This window comes from Desmodus rotundus, chromosome X (assembly GCF_022682495.2).
Source record: "Desmodus rotundus isolate HL8 chromosome X, HLdesRot8A.1, whole genome shotgun sequence".
NCBI classification, from domain to species: Eukaryota; Metazoa; Chordata; class Mammalia; order Chiroptera; family Phyllostomidae; genus Desmodus; species Desmodus rotundus.
Window position 1 is genome coordinate 56930522 of NC_071400.1, and position 25380 is coordinate 56955901.

Consider the following 25380-nt stretch of genomic DNA (forward strand, 5'->3'; position numbering starts at 1 on the left):
GTAGTCTGAACATGCAGTATGCAGAGGGAAAGAAGGGTGTCAAGGAGATTGTAGTATTGGTGGGGATCACTGGCATCTTGGCCCTGACATTTCCTAGTTGCATGACTCTGGGCTTGTTACTTGACCTTTCTGAGGCTCCATTTCCTCATGGGGATAATAGCAGTTGCACCTGCTTCATGGATTCCTGAGGATTCAATGGGATGCACATTAGGTAGCAAGATATCTGACACTTAAGCCATAGCTACTATGGTTACAAAAAAGCAAGCCTGAAATCTAATGAGATTTAGAAGTGATCCATCTGTGGCCTTTTGCTCCTGCAGGACATCATCTGTCACCAGAAGTGGTGAACTTCCTTGTCACCTGCTGCAAAGCATGGGCTGAAACACCACATGAGTTAAATGCCTATTAAAGTGTACATGCAGCTAGGGTGAGCTACACAAAAATCACAGTATTTTATTTCTTCATAAACAATACTCAGCCAATGATGTGTCCAGGCAACTGTCTTGGAACCCAAGAACACTTTCATAAGGCTAGGTTCCTGAACTGGAGAATTCTCCAGCCAACAGTAGAATCTCTATGACACCCCTCTTTCCCTCTGCATACTGCATGTTTAGGCTGCACCTGAAGACTCATTAGGGTCAGGGACTTTCACCCACCCCTACATGCCTCAACCACTTGTGGCAGCTAGCAATTTCCTTCCCTGTTGGCTCAGAAAAATTCCAGCGTCCTGTACTATATGTAAAGCAAGACCCATACAGAGCACATTGAAAATGAGGAACCAGTTTATTGAACAGCTAAAGAGAGCAAAAATAGTGGACTGATCTACATGTGTTACACACCAAGCAGGACAGGCTACACCATTCCAAATGTCTCCCTTCCCCCTAGACAGAACAGTCTGGTTGGTGGCCAGGGCCAGACAAGAGTCACATATGTGGTGGACATCAATTGAGCCTGGTTTAGGCAAGTTGGCAGATGCCTGCCTTAAACCCTCCACTCTTTTTCTGGATGAGAATGTCAGTGTTCCTTTTACCCTCTTTTATAAAATGGCTTACTTGTTCCCAGGCAGTAGGCTGTTACCTGTAGGATCTTCCCCTTTGACACCTAGCTTTACCACCAACTCTTGGAGCAACTGCCCTCCTACTTAAAAGCATGGGACCAGCCAAAAACATTCTTGTTGGGGGGCAGACAAAAAGCCTCATTATCTTCTCACATACATAATTCCACTGGCTGTTCCCAGTCTCGGCAACTTCCTCTAGTGTTCCAGTTTCAAATAGTGCTAGTTTTCTGGCAAGCCAATATTCCCAGAATGTTAGAAAAGCACAGACACTTCTTGCTTATTGTGGCTGTTCTGCAGTAGCAGCTACTATGTATGTGGAGAAATTCAAGAGGAAATGGAGATGTCCTGTTAAGAGGTGGCACCACAGTGGGTGGGACAGGTGTGCCACCAACTTCTACTTCTGCAACAGAACACATATGTTTCCAGTACAAGCTTGTAAAAAAATACTGTAACAGAATATACTGTACAGAACTAGGATTAAACGTGGTATATTACAATGCTAAAATATTTGTATAAATACTATACAAGCACAGTCACTCCATTAGAAAGGGCTCACTGATGTGCCATTAAAAACTGCTGTCAGCACGCCCAAATAGAAACTACTTCCACAGCAGGAACACAAACAGTAATGATGGTGTGGATACACATGTGGTGCCAGAAAGGCCTATTTACAGTTCCTATTGACTATGCACCAACAGGAGAATTTGAGCTAAGGTGAGGCTGGCCAGGTTTAAATATGCATTTTCAAATAACACTTTTGATAGGAATTTGAGAACTTTGAAAACCAGCTGTGCAGATGTTACTCTCTGGCCTTATCAGTCATCACCAATGGGTCTGAACCAGCTTGATCTCTCCCTCTCACACATGCTCCCTCCAATGCATCCACATCCACTGACACACCCCAAACTACTGCACATGTCCCAGTCACCTGCCACCTGTGTGTCCCATTGTGGTGAGTCACTGGCAGGCATTGAGTGCAAACAAGGCATGTGATGGAAGTACCTAGAGCCCTAGCTCCAGTTCCAGTTCTGGGAGGGGGTATAACAAAGAGGCAGAGAAAAGTAGAGGAGTGCACGTGTCCCAGTGCACTTGGGTTCTGCCTCAGGAAGTGGAGTTTAATCTGGCATTTCAATGTTTAATTTGGGAGGTGGGAGGATGTACTTCCCAGGGCTCTGGGTGATAACTACCCTGGTCTTCTTTCGAAACAGAGGAGCAATTTTAGGAGGCTCTGGAACTGGGGTTTCTTCTGTTTCCTCATTATCTTCATGATGGAGGTCATAGGATATGTTTCCGTATTCTCTCAAAAATGGGAAGATTTCAAGGAGAAACTGACAGAAATCCTTGCGAATACCAAACCACCCTGAAAAAGAAGAATGTACTTTTTCAAATACTGGCCTGCTCTGCATTTCATATTATTTTTCCTTCCTGAATAAGTTTTATCCTGATGTCTTAAAAATGAAGACTGATTTGACCCTTCCCCTTCTTCCCTTGTTATCCCTCTCCTCCCTCCCTTCTGGTCACTGTCAGTTTGCTCTTTATTTCCATGTCTCTGGGTCAAGTCAAGGAACATGTATAAAGGACCCATGTACAAGGACAATGGGGAGCAGGACTAAATGTACGGGGTATGGGCAGGGCAGGGGAGAGTAATGGGGGGAAAATGGGGACAACTGTAACTGAACAACAATAAAAAAATAAAATGTATCAGGGAAAAAAAAGAAGACTGAGTAAGACCTAAATAACCACCAAGGACAAGAAGTCACACCTTACTTAGCTCCATGGAACTCCAAGTGGGTTTCTTAGACCAGCCATGATAGTGTTCCCAGGACCTTGGTAGGGATACAGTCTTGGCCCAGCCCATACCTCCTATATCAGATTCAGTGGGTTGGACAGTCTGGTTGCAAAAGCCCTCCAGGGGATTCTGATGGATGTTCCAGGTTGAGTACTTGCTCTAGTGAATCTCAAATACCTGTGGCATCTAGAACTAACGTGTGACAGAGTGGCATCCAAGGAAACCATTTCTGTCTTCCTCTGGAATCCAGGAGTATGGCAGGCCAGGAGGCAGCCTGAGCTCATGGGGCTATCTCACAGCTTCAGATCAGTGCTGGCTCTCCTGAGGCACAACACCCTCTCCCACTGGCTTCCAGAAGGCATGTTCAGGGAGTACATGCAAAAGCTCTCAGTCTAGTGAGGAAGGGGCTCTCCTCATAGATCACTTCAGACTTGGGTATCACAGCATGTAGGTGGAGAGGAAGAGAGAGCAAGCAGCACACCACTGACAAGATCTAGTGATGTCAGGAAAGACAGAGGGGAAAGTGAGGAGGAAATAAGACCTAGGAGGAGTCCTAGGGTTCAGTGGATGATGTGGATTTTCATCTAATCCTCAGGATCCCCTGAGAAGGAGGTATCTTGATTCCCATGTTGCAACAGACAGGAAAGGGCTCAGACAGGCTACCTACCATGGTCAGTCCTACCTCAACCTGTAGTGTACTGCTAGGGAGGCCATAGTGTAGGGCAAGGAAAGCAAGGTTGACAGCATGTCCTTCCCTTGTAAGACTCCATACCTTCCTCAGAGCCAGTTTTTCCATACACACTCCTTAACTGGGGCCTTATGGTGCACCCTTTCATATAGCAGGGCCACATGCACATGCATGCACACACACAGGTCAAGGATTTCTGAAATGCTGAGTACATACAGTGGTTTCCTCCCTTCTGTCCAAATGTGGTTGCCATCAGAGTGATCAAGGAAAGCCAAAGGGGGACAAATATTGGGATACAGGAGAATGCGTTATGGCCGTCCAGTTTGTGAACCAGCAGTATCTAAAGAGAGAAAAACAGTTGAGGTTCTTGGATACTGCATCTGAAAACAGACAATATCTGAAGCCAGAGCATTCCTCCCTCATCAGGTCTCATAAGGGGATAAAGTCAGCTCTTCAGGAGACCACAGAAATCCTCTACTTTTGAGGAAACAAAATCTGTCCACTTGCAAAGTATCCAACACCACGATTATTATGGGAATCCCCTCCTGGTGTTGGTTTTGAGGAGTCAACAGTGCCCATCCTATGAACTCATACATGAAAATACAATACCCAACTTTCTCTTTCCAGAAGTAGACAAATTGATGCATATAGGTGCATCATACCTAGAAAGGTGCATTTCTCACTGCCAGCTCCCAAAAGAAACAATGTTCTAATTTTAGTGTCATTCTTTTGGCATGCTCTCCAAAAGTTAGCTCATGGTGACTTCCATGGAGAGTTAACTGCCCTTAAAAGTATGCAGGTTGCTATCATAGGAAAGGGTGGCCTCAGGACCTTGGCAGTTCTGCTGTCAAAACTTACCTCAAAAGTAAGGAGAGGCACGACAATGGTCATCCAGCTCAGTGCCATTGTTATGTGTGTCCTTCGCTGTTCTGCAATCACATCCATGGAGCGCAGGAACAGGACAGACCATACAATATAATAGAGAACCACCAGGCACAGGAAGGACATGAGAATCCACAGGGGGACACACACAACCTGAGGGAAGGAGAGAAAAAATGTCTTTAGTCTAGTTTCTGCCCAAGCATCTGAGGGGATAGTCAACCCCTTGCTGGATCTAGTATTGAAAACAGTGCAAGCATGAATGCCAATAGCCCTGCATGCTGGGAATGCTGTGAGGACACAGTGTGCTCACTGTGGGATCTGCCACCTGCCCTGTAACTGAGCCACCATGGAACACTCTTTGGGTGAAGAGACTTGCAGCTCCTTTTCCTAAGGTAGGATATAACTCAGCCTGTATCTGCTCTGCCAGCATCACCCTCTTGTCCCCAACCCCCAGGGAAACAAGATAGTGCTGACACCCCATCTCACCCTAATATACCTTCTTTACAGGTCATCATCCTGCCAGAGGTACTTTGGCTAAAAACTGGGGAATGTGTGCTCTGGAAGCTTCAGTTGCCATGGGTACACAGGCCCTCCACCAACTTGCACACTGATACTGGGAGGGCTCTGTTACCTGGTCCCTGCCACCTCTACTATGTGGGTTCTATGACTATTGTTGTTGTACAAGAAAGACCTTGTTGGATGCCGCTACAAGCCCACAGGCTTTTGTTCTGAGTAGCTTGGAATTCCTTATCATAGGTTTTTCTGTAAAGTCTACGCACAGCCTCTTCCCTGTGATCAGACTATCATTTAGTGGCATGCCCTCCATGGGTGAAATGTTAAGAGGTCCTAACAGCCTGATTTGGTCTCTTTTGATCACTGAGAAATATGCAATAGACTGCTTCATCTGCTGGGACCTGCACATGATTAGGCCTGGAAAAATACCTCTGCATGCCTACAGAAAACATTCACAACTCCAATTTTTTTTCCTGATTTACCTTATACTAAAATTTTGGTTTTACCAAGGTTTGTTTCCTCCATATCAAAACAGAAAGTCTGCAAACCAATTACTATTCTCCAGATACAGCACCCTGAAGATGTAGCATGGGTGCCTGGACAATATTTTCTATTTTGAATATTTTATCAAAGACTTTGGGCAGAAGTGATGAGCCTTGTCTTTATTCATTGTGAAGGCAACACATGTTCCCTTATTTTCTTCCCTGACACCAAATGAATATTTTTAGTACATTTTTTATTTTCTTTTTTCTAAAGGTAAACCATGCGAATTATAGAAAATGTCTGTGTGCAAAAATACACATCAAGCAGCAGAGGGGAAAAAGATACTGGCATGACCACCTCCCAGATACAATGTAGCTCTTCTACCTTTATTCTTATCTTCTTTCTATGCATTAATAGTTGAAATCATAGTGCATTCTCTTACTTGTAGCTTCATATATACACACACACACACCTATGAATGCTTCCATCCATCCATCCATCAATCCATGCACAGTCATTATTAACCACACACACTAACAGATGCCACAGATTACAAGCATGACTTAGACCTCACCCTTGGCAGGAGTATAACTTGGCATAGCTTTTTTGAAAAGTAAATTGGCAGTGCAATATATATTTCAAAATCTCAAAAAGTTCCCACCCTCTAGCCTAGTAATACTGTTTCTGGAGTCTTTCCTAAGAAAATAATAAAAAAAAACACAAGCAAAGATTTTTATACAGCATGATTTATAATCGTAAAACACTAGTAACAACCTCGACATTCAGAAATAAAGGGATGATTTGGTAAATGCATTTGAAGAATAGTTTCCATCAATTAAGCTTTAACAATCATGTTTTTAAAGACTTTTTATTGATATGGGAAAATGTTTATGATACAACATTAGAACAAACAAGCAGGACACAAAATTATATATGTGGTATGCTCACAATTATCTTTGTGAAACAACAAACCATGAAACAAGGAAATAAAATACTCTAAACATCTTATTTCCTAGTGGATTATGGGTGATTATTATTCTATTACCTATGCTTATAGGTCTTTTCTAAATTTTCTATGATGAACACAAATTACTTTTATAATAAAAAAATTTATTTAAAGATTTAAAAAGTTACATACAAGCCAGGGCCAATGGATGATCTTGTCCAGTCTTAAGGCAATGAATATAAACTGGAGAATGTTGACAGAACACAGGATTTCTAACTAAAAATCAAGAGAAGAATCAGTTAAACAAAGTAAAAGTTCTATTTGATACTGCAATTATCTGGTTAACATACTAAAAGGAAATGCTAATTACAACATGGTAAACATTTTATTAAGTTACACTGGGACTGACAGATTTTTAGTACCATAGGAGTGAAGCAGTGCTGTGCCAAGGAGAAACCTGCCCCTGGTTTCCTGCCTTGACCCTTCTGCTCAGTGCCTGCCCTGCCCTTCATGTTCATCCAGGTGATGACCTTCTTTCCAGGCTGGCTGAGTATAGAGGCAATCCACAGGACTCCCTAAGCTTCCTTCCTGCCTCTACCCACAAACACCTCTATTCCTAACCATCTCTGTATTTCTTCCTTGTACCCAGGACTCAGCCCTACATCCACCACTTCATTTCTGGCTACTGGAGTACCTGTCACATCAAGACATCAATTATAAATACCGTATCTTTACCCCTACCTATTTCATTGATCTTTCCCAGAAACAAGTTCAAGTCATTCCCATTACACACAAAACAACCCGAAAACCAAATGAACTCACCCTTTCCTTGATCCAGTATGCCCTCCTAGCTCTAGTTCTCTTTTCATGACCTTCAAACTTTGTGAGACATCATGGATACTTAAGTCCCATGGCCCCTGCCATTCTTAGCTTTACACACTGTAATCTGGCCTCCACCCCTACGACCACCCAGAAACTTCTTTCGTCAAGGGTGTCAATAACCTCCCCAGCATCACACCACTTCAGTTCACATCCTATTGGTCATCTCTGCAGCATTTGATACTGCTGACCGCCCCTTCCTCCATCTAGGGTCCCTGTACATAGTCTTGCCCACCTCTTGGTACTCTGACAGTTCTTTTCAGTCTCCTTTCCTCTCCTTAAATGGTGATGCTCCCCAGAGCCTTAAACTCAGTCTTCTCTCCCCACTAGACAGACATATACACAAACACACGATTTCACTCACTTGCTCTGCCCTGGGGGTGGGGGAGAAGAAATGTCATCCACACTGCTGGTTTGTATTACCTCCTACTGACTGGTCCTCTAATCTCTGTCTCCAGTCTAGCCTTCCTGCTGTGGCCCAGACCCAGCTCTCCTTGAGGCACCTCAGATAAAGCCAGTCCCAAACTGAGTTCATTACTTCCTGTACCTTTACCCTGTCCTGCCCCTTTTGATAGTCTCCCATCTTGCTATAAGGTAATTAGTGGCCTAATTACCCAAACCATGATCCAGAAAGCACCCTATATTCCTTTTCCCACATTCTCCTATTCAGTCACTACATCCTGTCCTCTCTCTACCATCCAGACTACATTGCCACTGTTAGGCCCTCTTCATCGCCAACACCCAAAGTACTCCAATAACCCTCTGACAAGCTTCCCAGCCTCCAGTCCTGAAGGTCCTCAGGTCCCCAGTGCTCTCCATATTACCTGTCTTCTGCTCGCAGTGCTTACTACTCTTCAATAGCTTACTAGTGCCTACAAAAGTAAAACTCTCATGAGGCCATTGGATCTGGGCAAGAGCTTCTCAAAAGTTCTCAGTTCAAAGGGCATTTAGTGACTCAGCAATACTTTCATAGGAACCTGGGCAAAAAGAAGTGCCTAATAGTTCTGTTTATTTATGTAATTAGATCTAAATTTAGTATTTGTGTCCTAAGAGCCATCCAAAAATTGAAATAAAATAAATTGAAATCACATAAATTGAAAGAAAAATATTTTTATTTCATTCTTAAATAAGCACAACTAATTCCTAAGGGGATAGGTGTGCCTGTTGGGTACTGCATAACTTCTCAAGATATTCCCACCCTAGTTACCTGTTCTCCATAGGAAATTTTGCACAGTACTACCTTCTCATCTGCCACTCAGCTTCTTCTGTGATGTTGTCAAAAAGGAATGTAAAACCATAAACTACTTGGAGCAAGTATGGTGTCCCCACAGATGTCAGGTATTACTGCTTTTTCCTCAAAAATGTCCAATACCTCATGGTGCCCCTGTGAGTTTATTATGGGACCTAGGGTAGTTTGGCACATGCTTTGAGGACTGAGGATCTGGCCCCTACTCAGCCCAATCCCTCTACACAGCCTCCCTTTTTTCCAACTGCCACAATGTCCTCCTTTCTACTTTATATTCAAGGCATATATTTTTTAAATATTTTATTTATTTATTTTTAGAGAGAGGGGAAGGGAGGAAGGAAGGGAGGGAGAAAGAGAGGGAGAGAAACATCAATGTATGGTTGCCTCTCATGTACCTCCTACTGGGAACCTGGCCCACAACCCAGGCATGTGCCCTGACTGGGAATTGAACCAGTGACCCTTTGGTCTACAGGCCAGCACTCAATCCACTGAACCACACTAGCCAGGGCCAGGCACATATTTTTTACTGTGGTAAAATACACAGAACATAAAATTTGCCATCTTAACCGTCTTTTACAGTTCAGTGGTATTAGGTACATTTGTATTGTTGTGCAAATATTACCACTATTCATCTCCAAAAACTCTGCAGCTTATAAAACTGTGCTCTAGTTATATTTGAGCCACCATAGTTCACTCAATATGACATATTTTCTCCTTCCCTACCTATATAGGGCACTCTGACCAACCCTGATTCCTCCTTCACATCTATGTGTGAGCCTATTCCCAAATACCCTTTAGCGAATGTAGGTACTCCTTCTGGGATAAAAGAACCAAAGGGGAACTCAACTCCCAGAATGGTATTTCTTCTTCTAGGCAGGAATGCCAAGACTGTGACTACATGAATGACTGACTTTCTATAACTCTGCATTAGGAAAATAACATTTTATGTTCAATGCAGTCCTAGCCCTTGCATATGCTTTTGCTTTCTAAGGAACAAGGTAACAAATTTTCAGTTTTCTTAAACCTCCTTCTCATCCCTTACCCTTTTCAACCTGGACAACAGCTACCCTCTTGGGGAGAGGCTAGGCACATGTAGGAGCACTAATGGATGTCACAAAGACTGGAGGAAGGGAGCATCTCCACTAGTATTTAGTGGGCAAAGGTCCTGCAATGCATAGGACAGTCCTGTTAAATAAAATATTTCCTATCCAGAAGGCCAATTGCATACCCCATCCCCCATTGAGAAATGCTGAACCAAATAGGTGCTATCTAAAATGTTATATCTCAGTGACTTTACTTACTGGAATCTTTTACAAATGATTTTTAAAGCTTTGTTTTACATTGCTTGCTCAGGTAATAGAAAAACATGCAAAGCAAGAGAAGCATAAAGGAGAAATATTAGTTTAGAAATATGAATTTAGGAGGTGATAGCACATAAATGGCAGTGGAAACAGGGAGTGTAGATAAGATATTCAGAGAAAGTATGCACAGTGAGAACAGAAAATGCTCAAGTCTAGAATCCTAAGAAACCACAATGGAGCCAAAGACAGAGGTGGTCAGACTAGTCAAAGGACCAGGAGTGTCTGGAGATGCAGAGTGGCTGGTGCCCAGAAAAAATGAAGACAGAACAGGGCCCACTGAATTTGGCCAGAGGGTGCTCAGTGCCAGTTTCAAGGTGTGCAGGGGATTAGCAGGGAGCACGAGGTTAGAATGACACTGTTTTGGGAAACCTTTTTGTGAATGGAAGGAAAAGGCACAACACCAGACGACTTAGGATGGTTTTGCTGCTATCAATTTGTTTTCTCATTCAGATGAGAGAGACCAAAGTTACTGAAGATAGCATGAATAAGTTCAGGAGCAAATACTCAGAAGAATAGGAAGGAAGAAGGGGCTGAAGTACAAGCACCTTCCCCAGGAGGGAAGATGGACAGGCACGGATGAGAGAGAAGAGACAAAGGTCTCAAATGACTCTGGGGAACAGGGGGTAGGGAAGGGCACCATGTAGATGGCTAGGTAACAGGATGCAGGGGAGAAAGGAGGATTTGAGAACTTCTCAACCTTGCTCAAATTACTGTCTCCCCAGGATTCTTTTAAGACATTTTTTCCCTAATCAAACTCCCTCATGGAATTTTAATATGGTTGGCAAGCAGCCACAGGGGAGCAGTGCACACAAGTGGCTGGATTGTTCAGTATTGGGAACTATGATGAGAGTAAAAGTGGGCCCTCTGGGGTAGTCTTCCTCCACAGCCCACCCATACATACCCTTTCCCCAGCACCAGAGAAATCACTCTCCCTGTTCGAGGCCAAGCTCTTCCTGATGCTTAGGGTCCTGTTCCATCACTCTTCCATCACTCTTCCTCTCCACAGGCACCATCCTCTCAAGGTTCACCCTAAGTAAGCCTCCCTCCAGCTTCTTTCCAACCCAACTGCCATCCCCTTCTTCCACTTTTTACCCACAAAATTCACATGTCAAGTTCTCCCCAGAGCCAATCTATGTAGGGCCATGGGCCCACAGCTTCCGTGCTGTTCAGTGCACATGCAGTGAAATGGGATCACAGTCCTGCCCTGCATGAGCTAGTCCTTAAAATAAATCACCTTATATCTATATCTATATCTATATCTATATCTACACCTACATCTTCATCTATCCTATTGGTTCTCTTTCTCATGAAAAGTCTGACTGAAACAGGTGGACAGGCAAAGATGTGAAGCTGGAAGAAGGTTGATATCTTGGGTGAAAATCCAGTGTTTTAACTCAAGAAAGTGAAATGTGATTCTTTCCATGGTCTTTTGTTTCCTTATATACCATAATCTAGAGTTAATGATCAATCTCTTCCTAACAAAGGGCAAGAAATCTACATTACAATAATGACCATTCTTAAATGTATGAAATTGAAATCTTACCTCCAGTGACCTGTCATGTCGAAAGCCCCAAACACAAGCTGCAACAGACACCGGGGAAACAAAGAACAGTGGCATGAAGACCAGAAGCCAGAAATGGCTGCCTCGTTCGATCCTGTCACAGACCAGCACTTCAAACATCAACAGGAGTAAGTGGATGCCCACTGCAATTAGCATGGCTTTAAACTCTACACATGTTTCTCCTTCTGCTCTAAAATGAGACAGAAGAAGAAGAAGAATACCCTCAGTTCAGAGTCTCCATAATAAACAAACAGTCCAGGGAAAATACCAACTTATGTTGATAATGTGAGTTGTATTTACAAATTTCACAAAAAGCAAAGAAAGTATCAGGCAGAAAGCTAACTTAAACTTAATATGTAATAGGTGATCCTTCAAACATAGAACTACTACATGACAAGAAATAAACATTACAACCAAACCAGACTTAAAGTTTTAACAATATAAGGATATGCTCAGAAGTAATAGCCAGTTATTATTTCATTGACAATGTATAAAACACTTTAGTTCATAATTTTAAATTCATCTACTTCCAAGATTTTTCAAGTTGATCACTTCTATTGCTAAAAACTGACAAATATATATTAAATTTTAGGATCCTCATTTCTTTTTTTAAAGATTTTATTTACTTTTAGAGAGAGGGGAAGGGAGGGAGACAAACATCAATGTGCAAGTGACACTTCGATCGGTTGCCTCTTGTACTCCCCCAACTGGGGACCTGGCCTGCAACCCAGGCATGTGCCCCAACTGGGAAATGAACCAACGACCTTTTGGTGCACAGGCTGGCATTCAATCCACTGAGCCACACTAGCCAGGGCTGATCCTCATTTCTTAATGAATTAAAAACCATGTAAATCACATTTCATGCAATGCTATAAAAATAACTCTAACTTTATGAACAAGTGTGAGTTATATTTTAAGAAAATACAGTAACTATTTTAGATGCTATTTTAAAATGCAAATAAAAAGTATTAATGCCTTTTTATTTTCCTTTCTATTCCATTAGGATGAATTAACACCTGCAGATGAAAGAGAGAAAAGCAAAAAAGTTAAAACTGTTCTTAAACAAAATCAGTTTTACTGGCTGTCTAAATATCATGCATGAACTTACCAGATGAATAACAGAAAAATAATAATGCCACTAATCAGGAAAATGCTTCATAATAAATTTGGAAGGCCTATATTGTTTCATTTAAAATATGGATGAACATTTATGATGTGTCTTGATAATGATAAATACAACTGAGTTTAGAACACAGAGAAAATAAAGTCAGTGGTTATCTCTCTAGGACCCAAGAATGTTTCCTTGACTACTGTTGATACCAGAGCAACCATATCTGTATACCCAGTGCATTAAACTACATACATACAATTCCTTTCCTTGCTCTAAACACCTTTAACAAAAGAGAAAAGTTCAAAAAGCTTCTAAATGTCAATTAATGAAACCCAAAATGTTCAGTAATTTAACTTTTTATTTTTTGAGTGCAAATGTTAGATATCTAAAAGTGTCTCATTAAAACAAAACAAAAAACAACAACAACAAAAAAAGATTTGCAGCCACACAGGTAATCTGAAGAGAATCTAATAACTTTAAAACAGCTACACATGAATGTCCTCCATCTGCCAAGGCTTTCTGTGTGGCTATTTTAAAGTTTTAGACATATATGTAGTAATGTTGTTTTACAAGATCTAAATCTTATTTTAATGTCAATTACCAAGAATTAAACAAGTTGAGGTGTTGTAACATCTACATTTTTCTCACATGAGCAGCTGCGTGTGTTCCTCTTTTTCTTCCACATCTGCCTACTGGGAAATCCTTCACTTCCCACCATCCTGGTACAGATTTAGAATAGTCCCCCTCTCAATTCCCCCTTTTTATCTTTTCTGAAGTTCCAATATCTGCAAGGGAGGAAAGAGGCTCTCAAAGGCCCCAGCAGCTCTAGGATATAAGCTGGAGTGAGTTCCCTCTGGGCAATAAGACCAGCTAAGCCATCCAAGAAGAAAGGCACAGAGGAGCTGAAGGTAAAGGTCACACATCTGCCCAACTACCAAAGGCTCTACTTTCCTGCATAGCATCTGGGTCTCTTCTTTCCCCATCTCAGGGATTCATTTTTTCCTGGCCAAGTTACCTCCCTTACACCGAGAATAGTCCTAAAGCTCCAGAACTAGGAGATTGAGACAAAAGGAGCCCTAGTTCCAGGACTGAACTGGAGAAGGATATATGTCTGATGATCAGAGCCAGAACTTTGGTTTATAGAACTGCTCCTACAAATATGGTGGTTTCATACTTCGTAGTCTAGCATGACCATAACAGTTCTATATTTGGCATGTACTTAAGATTACATAGGCTTTTGTAGGCTGCCTAGGAAATAAACCACCCAAAATAACACTGCTTTTGCAAGAAAATGCAAGTCAAACACATAATTTTTTAAAAACTCAGACTAGAACTCAGTTTTCCTGTATTATAGTTCTTATAAAACCCTAGATAGGTAGAAAGGAAAATATTACTTACTTTATCCAAAGTGAAAACCAAGATATTACTCCCTCAGTATAGAGTAATGGGTTTTATAAGGCAGTATTACCGATATTGGGGATTTCGTGCCCAGACTCCAGTTCCAATGGAGGCTCCAACAATGACCATTAACTTCCACAGCCATATTGGTGCAAAGACAGCCCAGTAACTCCACTGAATGATGCCATCCAGACGAAGGGCCAGCAGCACAGAGAACAGCAGCAGACAAGCATAGATGAGGAATTTGCTAGGAGAAAAGTAAAACAATTAAAGAGTATTCACATTTATAAATATGTGATACTGAAATGGGGAATAATAGCAGTATTTTTTAGCACATGAAAATAGTTACTAATTCAATAATAGTTTGGTGCTATGGAGCAGGGTGTTATGGGAGCCCACCAGAGAAAATATGGGGCACTGGGAAGCACATAGGTGATGACCCTAGAACTGGTTCCAGAGGAAACATGGAAAACTGCCAGGCAAGAAAGAATGTGAGATAAGGATGCATTCCAAGCAGAAGGAACTAGCCATATTATACATAGAGACTGGAAAAGGTTGACATGTTCAGGATATGGTCAAGTTCTGTCACTAACTAATTATTTGATTCTGTTTTTTAAAAGGTTGCCATTTGGCCCTGGCTAGTATGGCTCAGTGGATTGAGTGCTGGCCTGTGAAACAAAAGGTCTCTGGTTCAATTCCCAGTCTAGGGCACATGCCTGGGTTATGGGCCAGGTCCCCATTAGGGGGTGTGTGAGAGGTAACCACACATTAATGTTTCCCTCTTTCCTTCCCCTCTCCAAAAATAAGTGAAAAAAAATCCTTAAAAAATAAAAATAATTTTCCAAAGATGGCGGCGAGATAGATGGGAGCGGAGTCAACTTCCCTCTGTGCCTGGATGAAACACCTACCCAATCTATTGAGGAACAAAGCGAACAGCCAACAGTACCCAGCGTTTATGAAGATAGGAGACCAAAAAGTATAGAGGACACTAAAAAAACAGACGGTAAGGGGATTGCTTCAGGACAAAAAAGTCCCTGGGACCAGTGTGGGGACCAGGACGACTGGAGCCCCAGGCCCGCATCCGCAGGGCCTGCCACAGGACTCCTGGGAGAGAGCCGAGCTAATGACTCCCTCCCCTGCCAAACAAGGCTTGAGCAACACCATGAGAGACCTGGTTGCTTGAAGTCACAGGGAGGGGAATAAGGACGAAGTGGTAAAGCAACGGAGACCCCGGGGCGCCGGCTGGGAAGAGTTGAGAGTTGGGCCATGTGGGACACTGACCGGGACAGTCCCAGTCGAGCTGGAGAGGTGGGATGAGTGAGAGGACAGGTGCTTCTTCTATGGAGGAAGCCGCAGGATTGAGCATGAGGATGTTCCCAGAAAGAAAAAGACCCTTGGGGGCACTTTGGGGAATTCCCTTGCAGCAACAACTCCAGGCTCCTCTCCACCACGCCACACGCCCGTCCCGCACTCCTGCGGAAGTGTGGGGGGTATCGAGGCCAAATCTGAATCAGGGTAATGGCGGGGACAGTGCACAATTGGGGGGCCCTGAAACCACAGGCACCAACCGGGGAGTGTGTGCACCGACCTCGGAGTGTCCACACCTCATCTAGGAGGGAACTGAGACCACAGGAACCAGGGAGAGTGCAAATCAAGGAAGGCTCCATGTGCACACCCATAGCACGGAAGAGGCCTAATATAAAAAAGAGTAGGTAAAAACCGGGAACACCAGGATACCTTCTGGAAGAGGAAACCCACCAACAAAGAAAACACCAATAGATAAGAAGAGAAGAAGGTGAAGGAGGGAGTGGAAGTCACACTAAGTCAACACAGGACCTATCTGAAAATACAACTAAACAGTGAAGAAATTACTAAGAACAAACAACTAAACAAGAGCAAGGGAAAAGCCTCAAAACATTGTACACATGGAAGAACGAGCTCCAACACAATCTGCCCACACCTGCACAACAGAAAACAAGAGTTGGGGGACAGGCTGACCCTCAGATAATAAGCTGGTGGGAAAGACCCACCAAAGAAAGACCCAACAAGAACCAAAAACCAAAGATATACACAGAGCCAACATAAACCACAGCCTGAGATCAGTAAGAGACTGTACCACTGAATCTCACATTTATTCTGTCACAGAAGTTTACACCATAAACTCAGGGGGACAGAACAGAGCAACTTAAGAAGCAGAGGTTAACAGGAAGAGTCTCACAAACAATGGGAAGAAAAAGAAACAATCGCCAAATGAAAGGAAAGGGGTAAGTTTCACAAACAATGCTAAATGAAAAAGAGGCAAGTCAACTATCAGATATAAAGTTCAAAGAATTGGTTATAAGGAAGCTTAATGACCTCATAGAAAACTACCAGAAACTACAGGAAATTACAATTAACTCACTGCAAAATATATCAACATGAAAAAGGAAACAGGACTATCAACAAGGGCCAAGAGGAAATGAAGAATACAATTTATGAACTGAAGAACACAGTAGAAGGAATCAAAAACAGGCTCGATGAAGCAGAGGATCAGATCAGTGAACTGGAGGACAAGGTAGAAAAAAACACCCAGTATGAGCAAGAAAAGGAAAAGAGGCTCAGAAAGAATGAAGAGGGGTTAAGGCAAATGCAGGACAACATGAAACATAATAATATCCGTATATAGGGATACCAGAAGGAGAAGAGGAAGAGCAAGGGATAGACAACCTGTTTGGAAAAGTAATGATGGAAAATTTCCCTAATTTGATGTGAGAAAAAGTCACACAAATCCAAGAAACACAGAGTCCCAATCAAGAGGAACCCAAAGAGGCCCACTGCAAGACACATCATAATTAAAATGGCAAAATTCCAAGACAAAGGAAGAATCTTAAAGGCAGCAAGGGAGAAACAGGAAGTAACATACAAGGGAGCCCCGATAAGGTTAGCAACTGACTTCTCAATGGAAACTCTCCAAGCCAGAAAAGAATGGCAAAAAATATTCCAAGTAATGAGAACCAGAGGCCTGCAACCAAGACTCCTTTACCCAGCAAGGCTCTCAATCAGGATACAAGGCCAAATAAGGAGTTTCACAGACAAAAGAAGTCTAAAAGAATATACCTCCACCAAAACGGCTCTGCAAGAGATACTAAAAGGGCTGCTGTAAGGACAGGAAGGAAAAGAGAGAGAGAGAGAGAGAAGAACACAGGTACAAGGAATCGGCAATGAATAAGTACCTATCAATAATAACCTTAAATATTAATGGATTAAATGCTCCAATCAGACGACACAGGGTAGCTGAAAGGATAAGAAACATGAGCCACACATATGCTGCCTACAAGAGACCCACCTCAGAACAAAAGACCTACACAGACTGAAAGTGAAGGGCTAGAAACAAATTTTCCAAGCAAATGGAAAGGGAAAAAAAGCAGGGGTACCAATACTCGTATCAGACAAAATAGACTTCAAAAAAAGGGCCATAAAGAGAGACCCAGAAGGTCACTTCATAATACTCAAAGGAAGAATCCACCAAGAACACATAAACATTGTAACTATATATACTCCCAACTTAGGACCACACAAATACATAAAGAAAATCTTGGAGGACTTCAAGAAAGATATTGACAGCAACACAATTATAGTAGGGTATTTTAACACCCCACTGCCAAAGATGGACAGATCTTCCAAACAAAATATCAACAAAGATATTATGGCATTGAAAAAGGCCATTGAAACGGACTTAACTGATATATATAGAGCCTTTCATCCCAAAGAAGCAAAATACACATTCTTTTCAAATGCACATGGAACATTTTGAAAGAGAGACCACATGATAGGACACAAAGCAAGCTTCAACAAGTTCAAGAAAATTGAAATCATATCAAGCATTTTGTCTGACCATAAGGGACTGAAACTAGAAACAAATCTCAAGGAAAAACCCCAAAAAACATGGAGATTGAATAGCATGTGATTAAATAATGAATGGGTGAAAAATGAGATTAGGGAAGAAATCAAAAAGTTTCTGGGAAGAAACGAAAATGAACTCACAACAATCCAAAACCTATGGGACCCAGCAAAGGCAGTCCTGAGAGGGAAGTTTATAGGAATACAGGCCTACCTAAAAAGAACAGAGGCATCTTAAATGAACAACCTAACCCTACACCTACAAGAACTCAAGGAACAACAACAAAGACAATGCAGAGCAAGTACGAGGAAGGAATAACCAAGATCAGAGCAGAATTAAATGACATAGAGACTAAAAGCATAATTCTAAGCATCAATGAATCCAGGAGCTGTTTCTTTGAAAAGATAAACAAAACTGACAAGCCCTTAAGCAGGCACATCAAGAAAAAAAGAGAGAGGATCCAAATAAACACAATTAGAAATGAAAGAGGAGAAACTACAACTGATGACTCCGAAATACAAAGGATTGTAAGAAATTACTATGAAGAACTGTATGCCAAGAAATTTGAAAACCTAGGTTAAATGGACACATTTCTATAAAAATATAACTTCCAAAACTCAATGAAGAAGGAGAAAGCCTGAACAGACCAATGACACCTGATACAACTGAAGCAGTAATCAAAAAGCTTCTGACACACAAAAGCCCTGGACCAGACAGTTTCACAGGAGAATTCTACAGAGCATTTAAGGGAGAGCTAACCCCCATCCTCCATAGATTATTTCAAAAAATTCAAGAAGACAGAAGACTCCCAAACTTGTTTTATGAAGCCAAAATCATCGTAATCCCAAAACCAGATAAAGACATAACAAAAAATTACTTCCGGCTAAGATGGAGGTGTAGGTAGACACACTGCGCCTCCTGGCACAACCAAAAGAAGGACAACAACAATTTAAAAACAAAAAACAACCAGAATTGACAGAAAATCGAACCACACGGAAGTCCGACAACCAAGGACATTAAGAAGAAATATTCATCCAGACCGGTATGAGGGGCAAAGACTAGCAGCGGGAGTGGGGAGAACTGGTGGCAACGAGGCTGAACATAGAGAGGTGGCAGATTGTGGAACAAACAGGGCAGGTAGTGCGACAGCTAGCAGACCCTGCGGCACCACATTCGTGCACAAATAAACCGGGAGGAACAGCGGGGGAAAGAGACAGAGGGTGCAACCCTGGGCTCCAGCTCAGGGAAATAAAGCCTCAAACCTCTGATTGAAAACAACCATGGGGCTTGAGGAAGCAGCAGCAGAAATTCCGAGCATCACAGGAGACTTCATGGGAGAAAACCACAGGGGCCTAGAGCGTGCAGAAGCCCACAAACTTGGGAATCAGCACCATAGGGACCCAATTTGATTGTGGGTATCGAAGGGAGTGACTGAAATCCAGCAGAGAGAGGAGCAGGCGCAATTGCTCCCTCTCGGCCCCTCCCCGACGTACAGCATCACAGTGCAGTGACCAGTGTTACCCTGCCCCAGTGAACACCTAAGGCTCAGCCCCTTTATGCAACAGGAGCTCCAAGACAAAAAAAAAAAAAAAAAAAAACAGATCAAAGATCCAGAAATAATATAACTAAGCAGCGAACAGATAGCCACCCTATCAGATGCACAGTTCAAAACACTGGTAATTAGGATGCTCACAGAATTGGTTGAATTTAGTCATAAATTAGATGAAAAAATGAAGGCTATGCCAATAGAAACAAAGGAAAATGTATAGGGAACCAATAGTGATGGGAAGGAAACTGGAACTCAAATCAACAATGTGGACCAGAAGGAAGAAAGAAACATCCAACCAGAAAAAAAAATGCAGACACAAGAATTCAGAAAAATGAGGAGAGGCTTACAACTCTCCGGGACATCTTTAAATGTTCTAACATCCGAATTATAGAGGTGCCAGAAGGAGAAGAGGAAGAACAAAAAATGGAAAATTTATTTGAACAAATAATGAAGGAGAACTTCCCTAATCTGCTGAAGGAAATAGACTCTCAGGAAGTCCAGGAAGCTCAGAGAGTCCCAAAGAAGCTGGACCCAAGGAGGAACACACCAAGGTACATCATAATTGCATTTGCCAAGATTAAAAATAAGGAGAGAATCTTAGAAGCAGCAAGAGAAAAGTACACAGTCACCTACAAAGGAGTTCCCATAAGACTGTCAGCTGATTTCTCAAAAGAGACCTTACAGGCAACAAGGGAGTAGCAAGAAGTATTCCAAGTCATGAAAGGCAAGGACCTACATCCAAGATTGCTCTATCCAACAAAGCTATCATTTAGAATGGAAGGGCAGATCAAGTGCTTCTCAGATAAGGTCAAGTTAAAGTTGTTCATCATCACCAAGCCCTTATTCTATGAAATGTTAAAGGGACTTATCTAAGAAAAAGAAAATAAAAAATAGGAACAGTAAAAATGACAGCAAACTCACAGTTATTAACAACCACACCTAAAACGAAAACAAAAGAAAACTAAGCAAACAACTAGAACAGGAACAGAACCACAGAAATGGAGATCACATGAAGAGTTATCAATAAAGGAGGGGGAGGGGGAGAGAGGGGGAAAAGGTACAGAGAATAAGTAGCATAAATGGTAGGTAGAAAATAGACAGGGGGAGGGTAAGAATAGTGTAGGAAATGTAGAAGCCAAAGAATTATAAGTATGACCCATGGACATGAACTATAGGGGGTAATGTTGGAGGGAGCAGGTGGGCAGAATGGAATGGAGTGAAGGGTGAGGAAATGGGATAACTGTAATAGCATAATCAGTAAATATATATATTTTAAAAAGACATAACAAAGAAAGAAAACTTCAGGCCAATATCACTGATGAACATAGACGCTAAAATTCTCAACAAAATATTGGCAAGCCACATCCAGCAATACATTAAAAAGATCATATACCATAACCAAGTGGGATTCATCCCAGGGATGCAAGGATGGTACAACATTCACAAATCAATAAATGTAATACATCACATAAACCAAGGGAAAGACAAAAATCACATCACCATATCAATACATGTGGAAAAAGCATTTGGTAAGATACATCACCCATTTATGATAAAAAAAAAAAAACACTCAGGAAAATGCGAATAGAGGGAACATTCCTCAACATAATAAAGGCCATATATGAGAGACCTACGGCCAACATCATACTCAATGGACAAAAACTTAGAGCTTTCCCACTAAGATCAGGAACAAGACAAGGATGCCCTTTCTCACCACTCCCATTCAACAGAGTATTGGAAGTCCTAGCTACAGCCATCAAACAAGAAAAAGAAATAAAACGCATTCAATTGGAAAGGAAGAAATGAAACTGTCATTGTTTGCAGATGACATGATAGTGTACATGGAAAATCCTATAGACTACACCAAAAAACTACTCGACCTCATAAATGAATTTGGCAAAACAGCTGGATACAAAGTCAATACTCAGAAATCAAAGGCATTCCTGCATACCAACAATGAAACAGCAGAAACAGAAATCAGGAAAAAAATCCCATTTGATATAGCAACAAGAAAAATAAAGTACCTAGGATTAAACCTAACCTAGGAGGTAAAAGACCTGTTCTCAGAAAACTACACAACAATGAAGAAAGAAATTAAGGAAGACACAAACAAATGGAAGCATGTACCATGCTCATGGATTGGAAGATTTAACATCATCAAAACGGTCATGTTACCCAAAGCGATTTATAGATTCAATGCAATACCTATTAACCTCTCCATGCATATTTCACGGATATATAACAAACATGTCAGAAATTTATATGGAGCCATAATTGACTCCAAATAGCTGCAGCAATTTTGAGAAAGAAGAACAAAGCGGGAGGGATCACAATACCTGATATCAAACTATATTACAAGGCCACTGCAATGAAAACAGCCTGATACTGACATAAAAACAGGCACATAGACTAATGGAACAGAACAGAGAGACCAGAAATAAACTCAAATCTTTACGGTCAATTAATATTTGACAAAGGAAGCAGGAGCATAAAATAGACCAAAAACAGCCTCTTCAAAAGATGGTGTTGGGAGATCTGGAAAGCTATGTGCAAAAACATGGAACTCGATCACCAACTTATGCCATACACAAAAATAAATTCAAGATGGATAAAAGACTTAAATATAAGTCGTAACACCATAAAAGTCCTATAGGAAAACATTGGCAGGAAAATCTCAGACACTGCACGCAGCAACATGCTCACAGACACATCCCCTACAGCAAGGGACATAAAGGAAAGAATAAACAAATGGGACCTCACCAAAATAAAAAGCTTCTGCATGGCTAAAGAAAACAGCATTAAAATACAAAGAGAACCAACAGTATGGGAAAACATAATTGCCAAGGATACCGCAGACAAGGGCCTGATCCCCAAAATATATAAAGAACTCACAGGACTCCACTCCAGGAAGACAAACAACCCAATTAAAAAATGGGCAAAGGACTTGAACAGACACTTCTCCAAGGAAGACATACAGAGGGCTCAGAGACATATGAAAAGATGCTCAGCCTCACTAGCCATCAGAGAGATGCAAATTAAAACCACAATGAGTTACCATCTCATACCAGTTAGAGTGGCCAACATAAACAAATCATCAAACAAATGTTGGAGAGGATGTGGAGAAAATGGGACCCTAGTGCACTGTTGGTGGGAATGCAGACTTGTGAGGCCACTGTGGAAAACAGTATGGAATTTCCTCAGAAAACTAAAAATGGAAGTGCCCTTTGACCCAGCAATTCCGCTGCTAGGATTATACCCTAAGAACCCTGAAACACCAGTCCAAAAGAACCTGTGCACCCCAATGTTCATAGCAGCACAATTTACAACAGCCAAGTACTGGAAGCAACCTAAGTACCCACCAGCAAATGAGTGGATCCAAAAACTATGGTATATTTACAAAATGGAATTCTACACAGCAGAGAGAAAGAAGAAGCTTATACCCTTTGCAATGGCATGGATGAAACTGGAGAGCATTATGCTAAGTGAAATAAGCCAGGCAGTGAGGGACAAATACCAAATGATCTCACCTTTATCTGGAACATAATAAATAGAAGAAAAAAGGAAACAAAATATAACCAGAGACTTTGAAGTTAAGAACAATCTAACAATGGGTTGGGGGGAGTGGGGTGGGGACATTGGGAAGAGGGGATTTCAGGAACTACTCTAAAGGACACATGGACAAAATCAAGGGGGAGGGTGGAGGTGGGGGCGGGAGGTGGTTTCAGCTGGGGTGGGGTGGAGCAATCGGGAGAAAAGGCTTACAAGTGTAATTGAATAGCAAGAAAAATTAAAAAAAAATATCAGACTTGCCAATATTCCCTGGCCACTGTCTTAGCAGTCACCACTGTGAGGTATCAATGTTCACTTCCATTGATTCAGGAAAATGGCACCCTATAAAACATTTTTAAACTTTTCAGGTACAATTAAAGTGTTGATAAATATGTTGATGAATACTATTGATATAAATCTGTTTAGATACCTAACATTTTACTGTAATTTTTACATACCAATTCTTGGGTGGAGGGGAAGAAGCTATAGAAAAAATGGTTAAAGATGTTATCTCTGCAGCATTTATTTTGCTTTGGCTACTCTCACATGCCAGTTAGATCTCCATGCAGTTCTCTATGGCTTATGAATTATCTGTCACTTACAAAATAATCCTGGAACTTTCTATTTGTAAAGCACTTTGCAGTCAATCATTCATTTGGCTTTCCTATCTGCTGGGAGATTATACTCATTCTACAGATAGAATGGACAGAGAAGTGAGTGGGCTAAGGATGCAAAACAATTCAGGTTTGACTTACTTTTATTATCACCCTCACCAAACAATGCAAACACACAAGGCCTGTCCAAGTCTAGCACCAATCCTGCTACTCTGCAGACCAGTCCTAACACCTGTAAACAGCAGAGGAAGATGCTGCAGTTTGTTTTCCATTATCCGCTCTCAATAAGGTCCTCTATGCAGAATACCTTCAAGGCCAACAATGATCATGACTACATTGTGATTGGGACATTGGCACTCCAGACCCAAATATGAACTTAGTAGTGCTCAAACAGGAACAAGAGCACCTAGGAAGTCACAATGACTCACAGCTTAAAATTTCACTGTTCCTAAGGAGACTGCACTCCCAACTGACTCTCTGTCTCTCCCTGCATCCCCAAGACTTCCTTTCTTTCCCAATAAACAGCCCAGATAACTGGGCTCCACTGGGCTCCCACAGTATAATACTGCACAGTGCTGTCAAGCATCTATATACACATGTGCAGTATTAAACGCGTACCCCCCCAACCTGGGGCCTCCCAGCATCTAAAGCACCTGGCATAAGACCTACCATACAACAGGTTTATTGAATGCATGGCTTCCCACCATCAAATAAGAGAAATTGGTACACCCTTCATAAAGCAGTGGAGTTAAGAGATCAATTAGGCCAACTTTTATTTTTCAGATGAGCAGAGAATCACCTAATAATATATGAGTTGGTCTCCAATACAGGTCTGCTGGCTCAGTTTAGTTTCCCAAATATTTCATAAGTGCCTACTATTTGTCAGATATGGTGGGAGGTGCTGGAGATAGTGAGATGAGCAGGAAATGGTCTCTGCTTCAGGAGGCTCACAGCCTAGGGGGCGAAACAGTTACAGAACATTTGGGCAAGTGCAAGGACAGATGCATGATTCCTTAGTATTCTCTCCACACTGTCCAATGGATATTGCCCAAATGGGAAGTAGGGCAGCAATATCTACTTCCTGCAAATGAACTTACAGTGAACACATGAGAAAACGCGTTTGGAAAATTGTCAGGTTCACCCCCAAAGGCATTATGTAAGGTATTGCCATACCCTGACACAGACTCCAAGGATCCAACGTTTCAGATATCAGTCTGACAAAGAAGCAAACAAGGGAGGGATGGGCTTACCTCCAATGAAAACCTCAAAGGCTGAGAAGACGTGGAGGAAAGAGCTGGAGTGGGGGTTAGGTGTGTGCGTGCAAGATGGCCCTAATGCGGGGAATGGATGACAGGTAGCAGGGTGCAAGAAGCTGGAATGGAGAGGGGGAAGTTGGGACAGTAATGAGGGAGGGCACGCCAAGAAGAACCGGGTTCCCTGGGGGCCAGGCGGGGACCCTGGCCGGGAGTTTCTAGGTGGCGCGGCGGACCAGAGAACTGAAGGCACGAGGCGCGGGAGAAGGAAGCGGGCCTGCACCGAGACCGAATGTTTGTCCAGAGAATCTCTCTCACCCGCAGGAAGGCACGGGCAGGCGCCCGGGGGTGCAGGTGCCTGACCTCCTGCTGCAGCATCAACCCGCTGAGCCTTCCTAAAGCCGAGCCTGCGGCGCCTCACCTCGGGTTGAAATCCTGGAAGAGGCCCCTCAGGTTCATGGCGGAGAACTTCACCACTGCGGCCTCCTCTTCCCCCCTCCCCCCGGCCCCCCGCGCCGCGTAGCGGTCGCTTTAGAGCGGGTCCATAGTGCCCGCACCCGCTGCCTCTCCTTTGCCGCCTCTGTCGCCGCCTCCGCCACAGCCGCCACCCGGAGAAACCTG

General features: G+C 42.3%; 1 protein-coding gene across 3 annotated transcripts; it reads right to left on the reverse strand.

The window, feature by feature from the left end:
* Positions 1-321: 321 nt before the first annotated feature.
* TMEM185A (transmembrane protein 185A) lies at positions 322-25380 on the reverse strand. Of its 3 annotated transcripts, none has more exons than XM_045188226.3 (8): positions 25181-25375; positions 23154-23234; positions 13985-14161; positions 11388-11595; positions 6551-6634; positions 4393-4569; positions 3751-3874; positions 322-2417 (listed from the first exon to the last, which is right to left on the reverse strand). In XM_045188226.3, exons 3-8 carry the CDS (start codon positions 14041-14043, stop codon positions 2173-2175), a joined length of 897 nt encoding a protein of 298 aa, XP_045044161.1. In that variant the 5' UTR covers positions 14044-14161; positions 23154-23234; positions 25181-25375; the 3' UTR covers positions 322-2172. The 3 variants fall into 3 exon arrangements, with proteins under 3 accessions (XP_045044161.1, XP_045044160.1, XP_024406888.1); XM_045188225.3 differs by lacking the exon at positions 25181-25375 and adding an exon at positions 23648-23738; XM_024551120.4 differs by lacking the exon at positions 23154-23234 and having other exon boundaries at positions 25181-25380.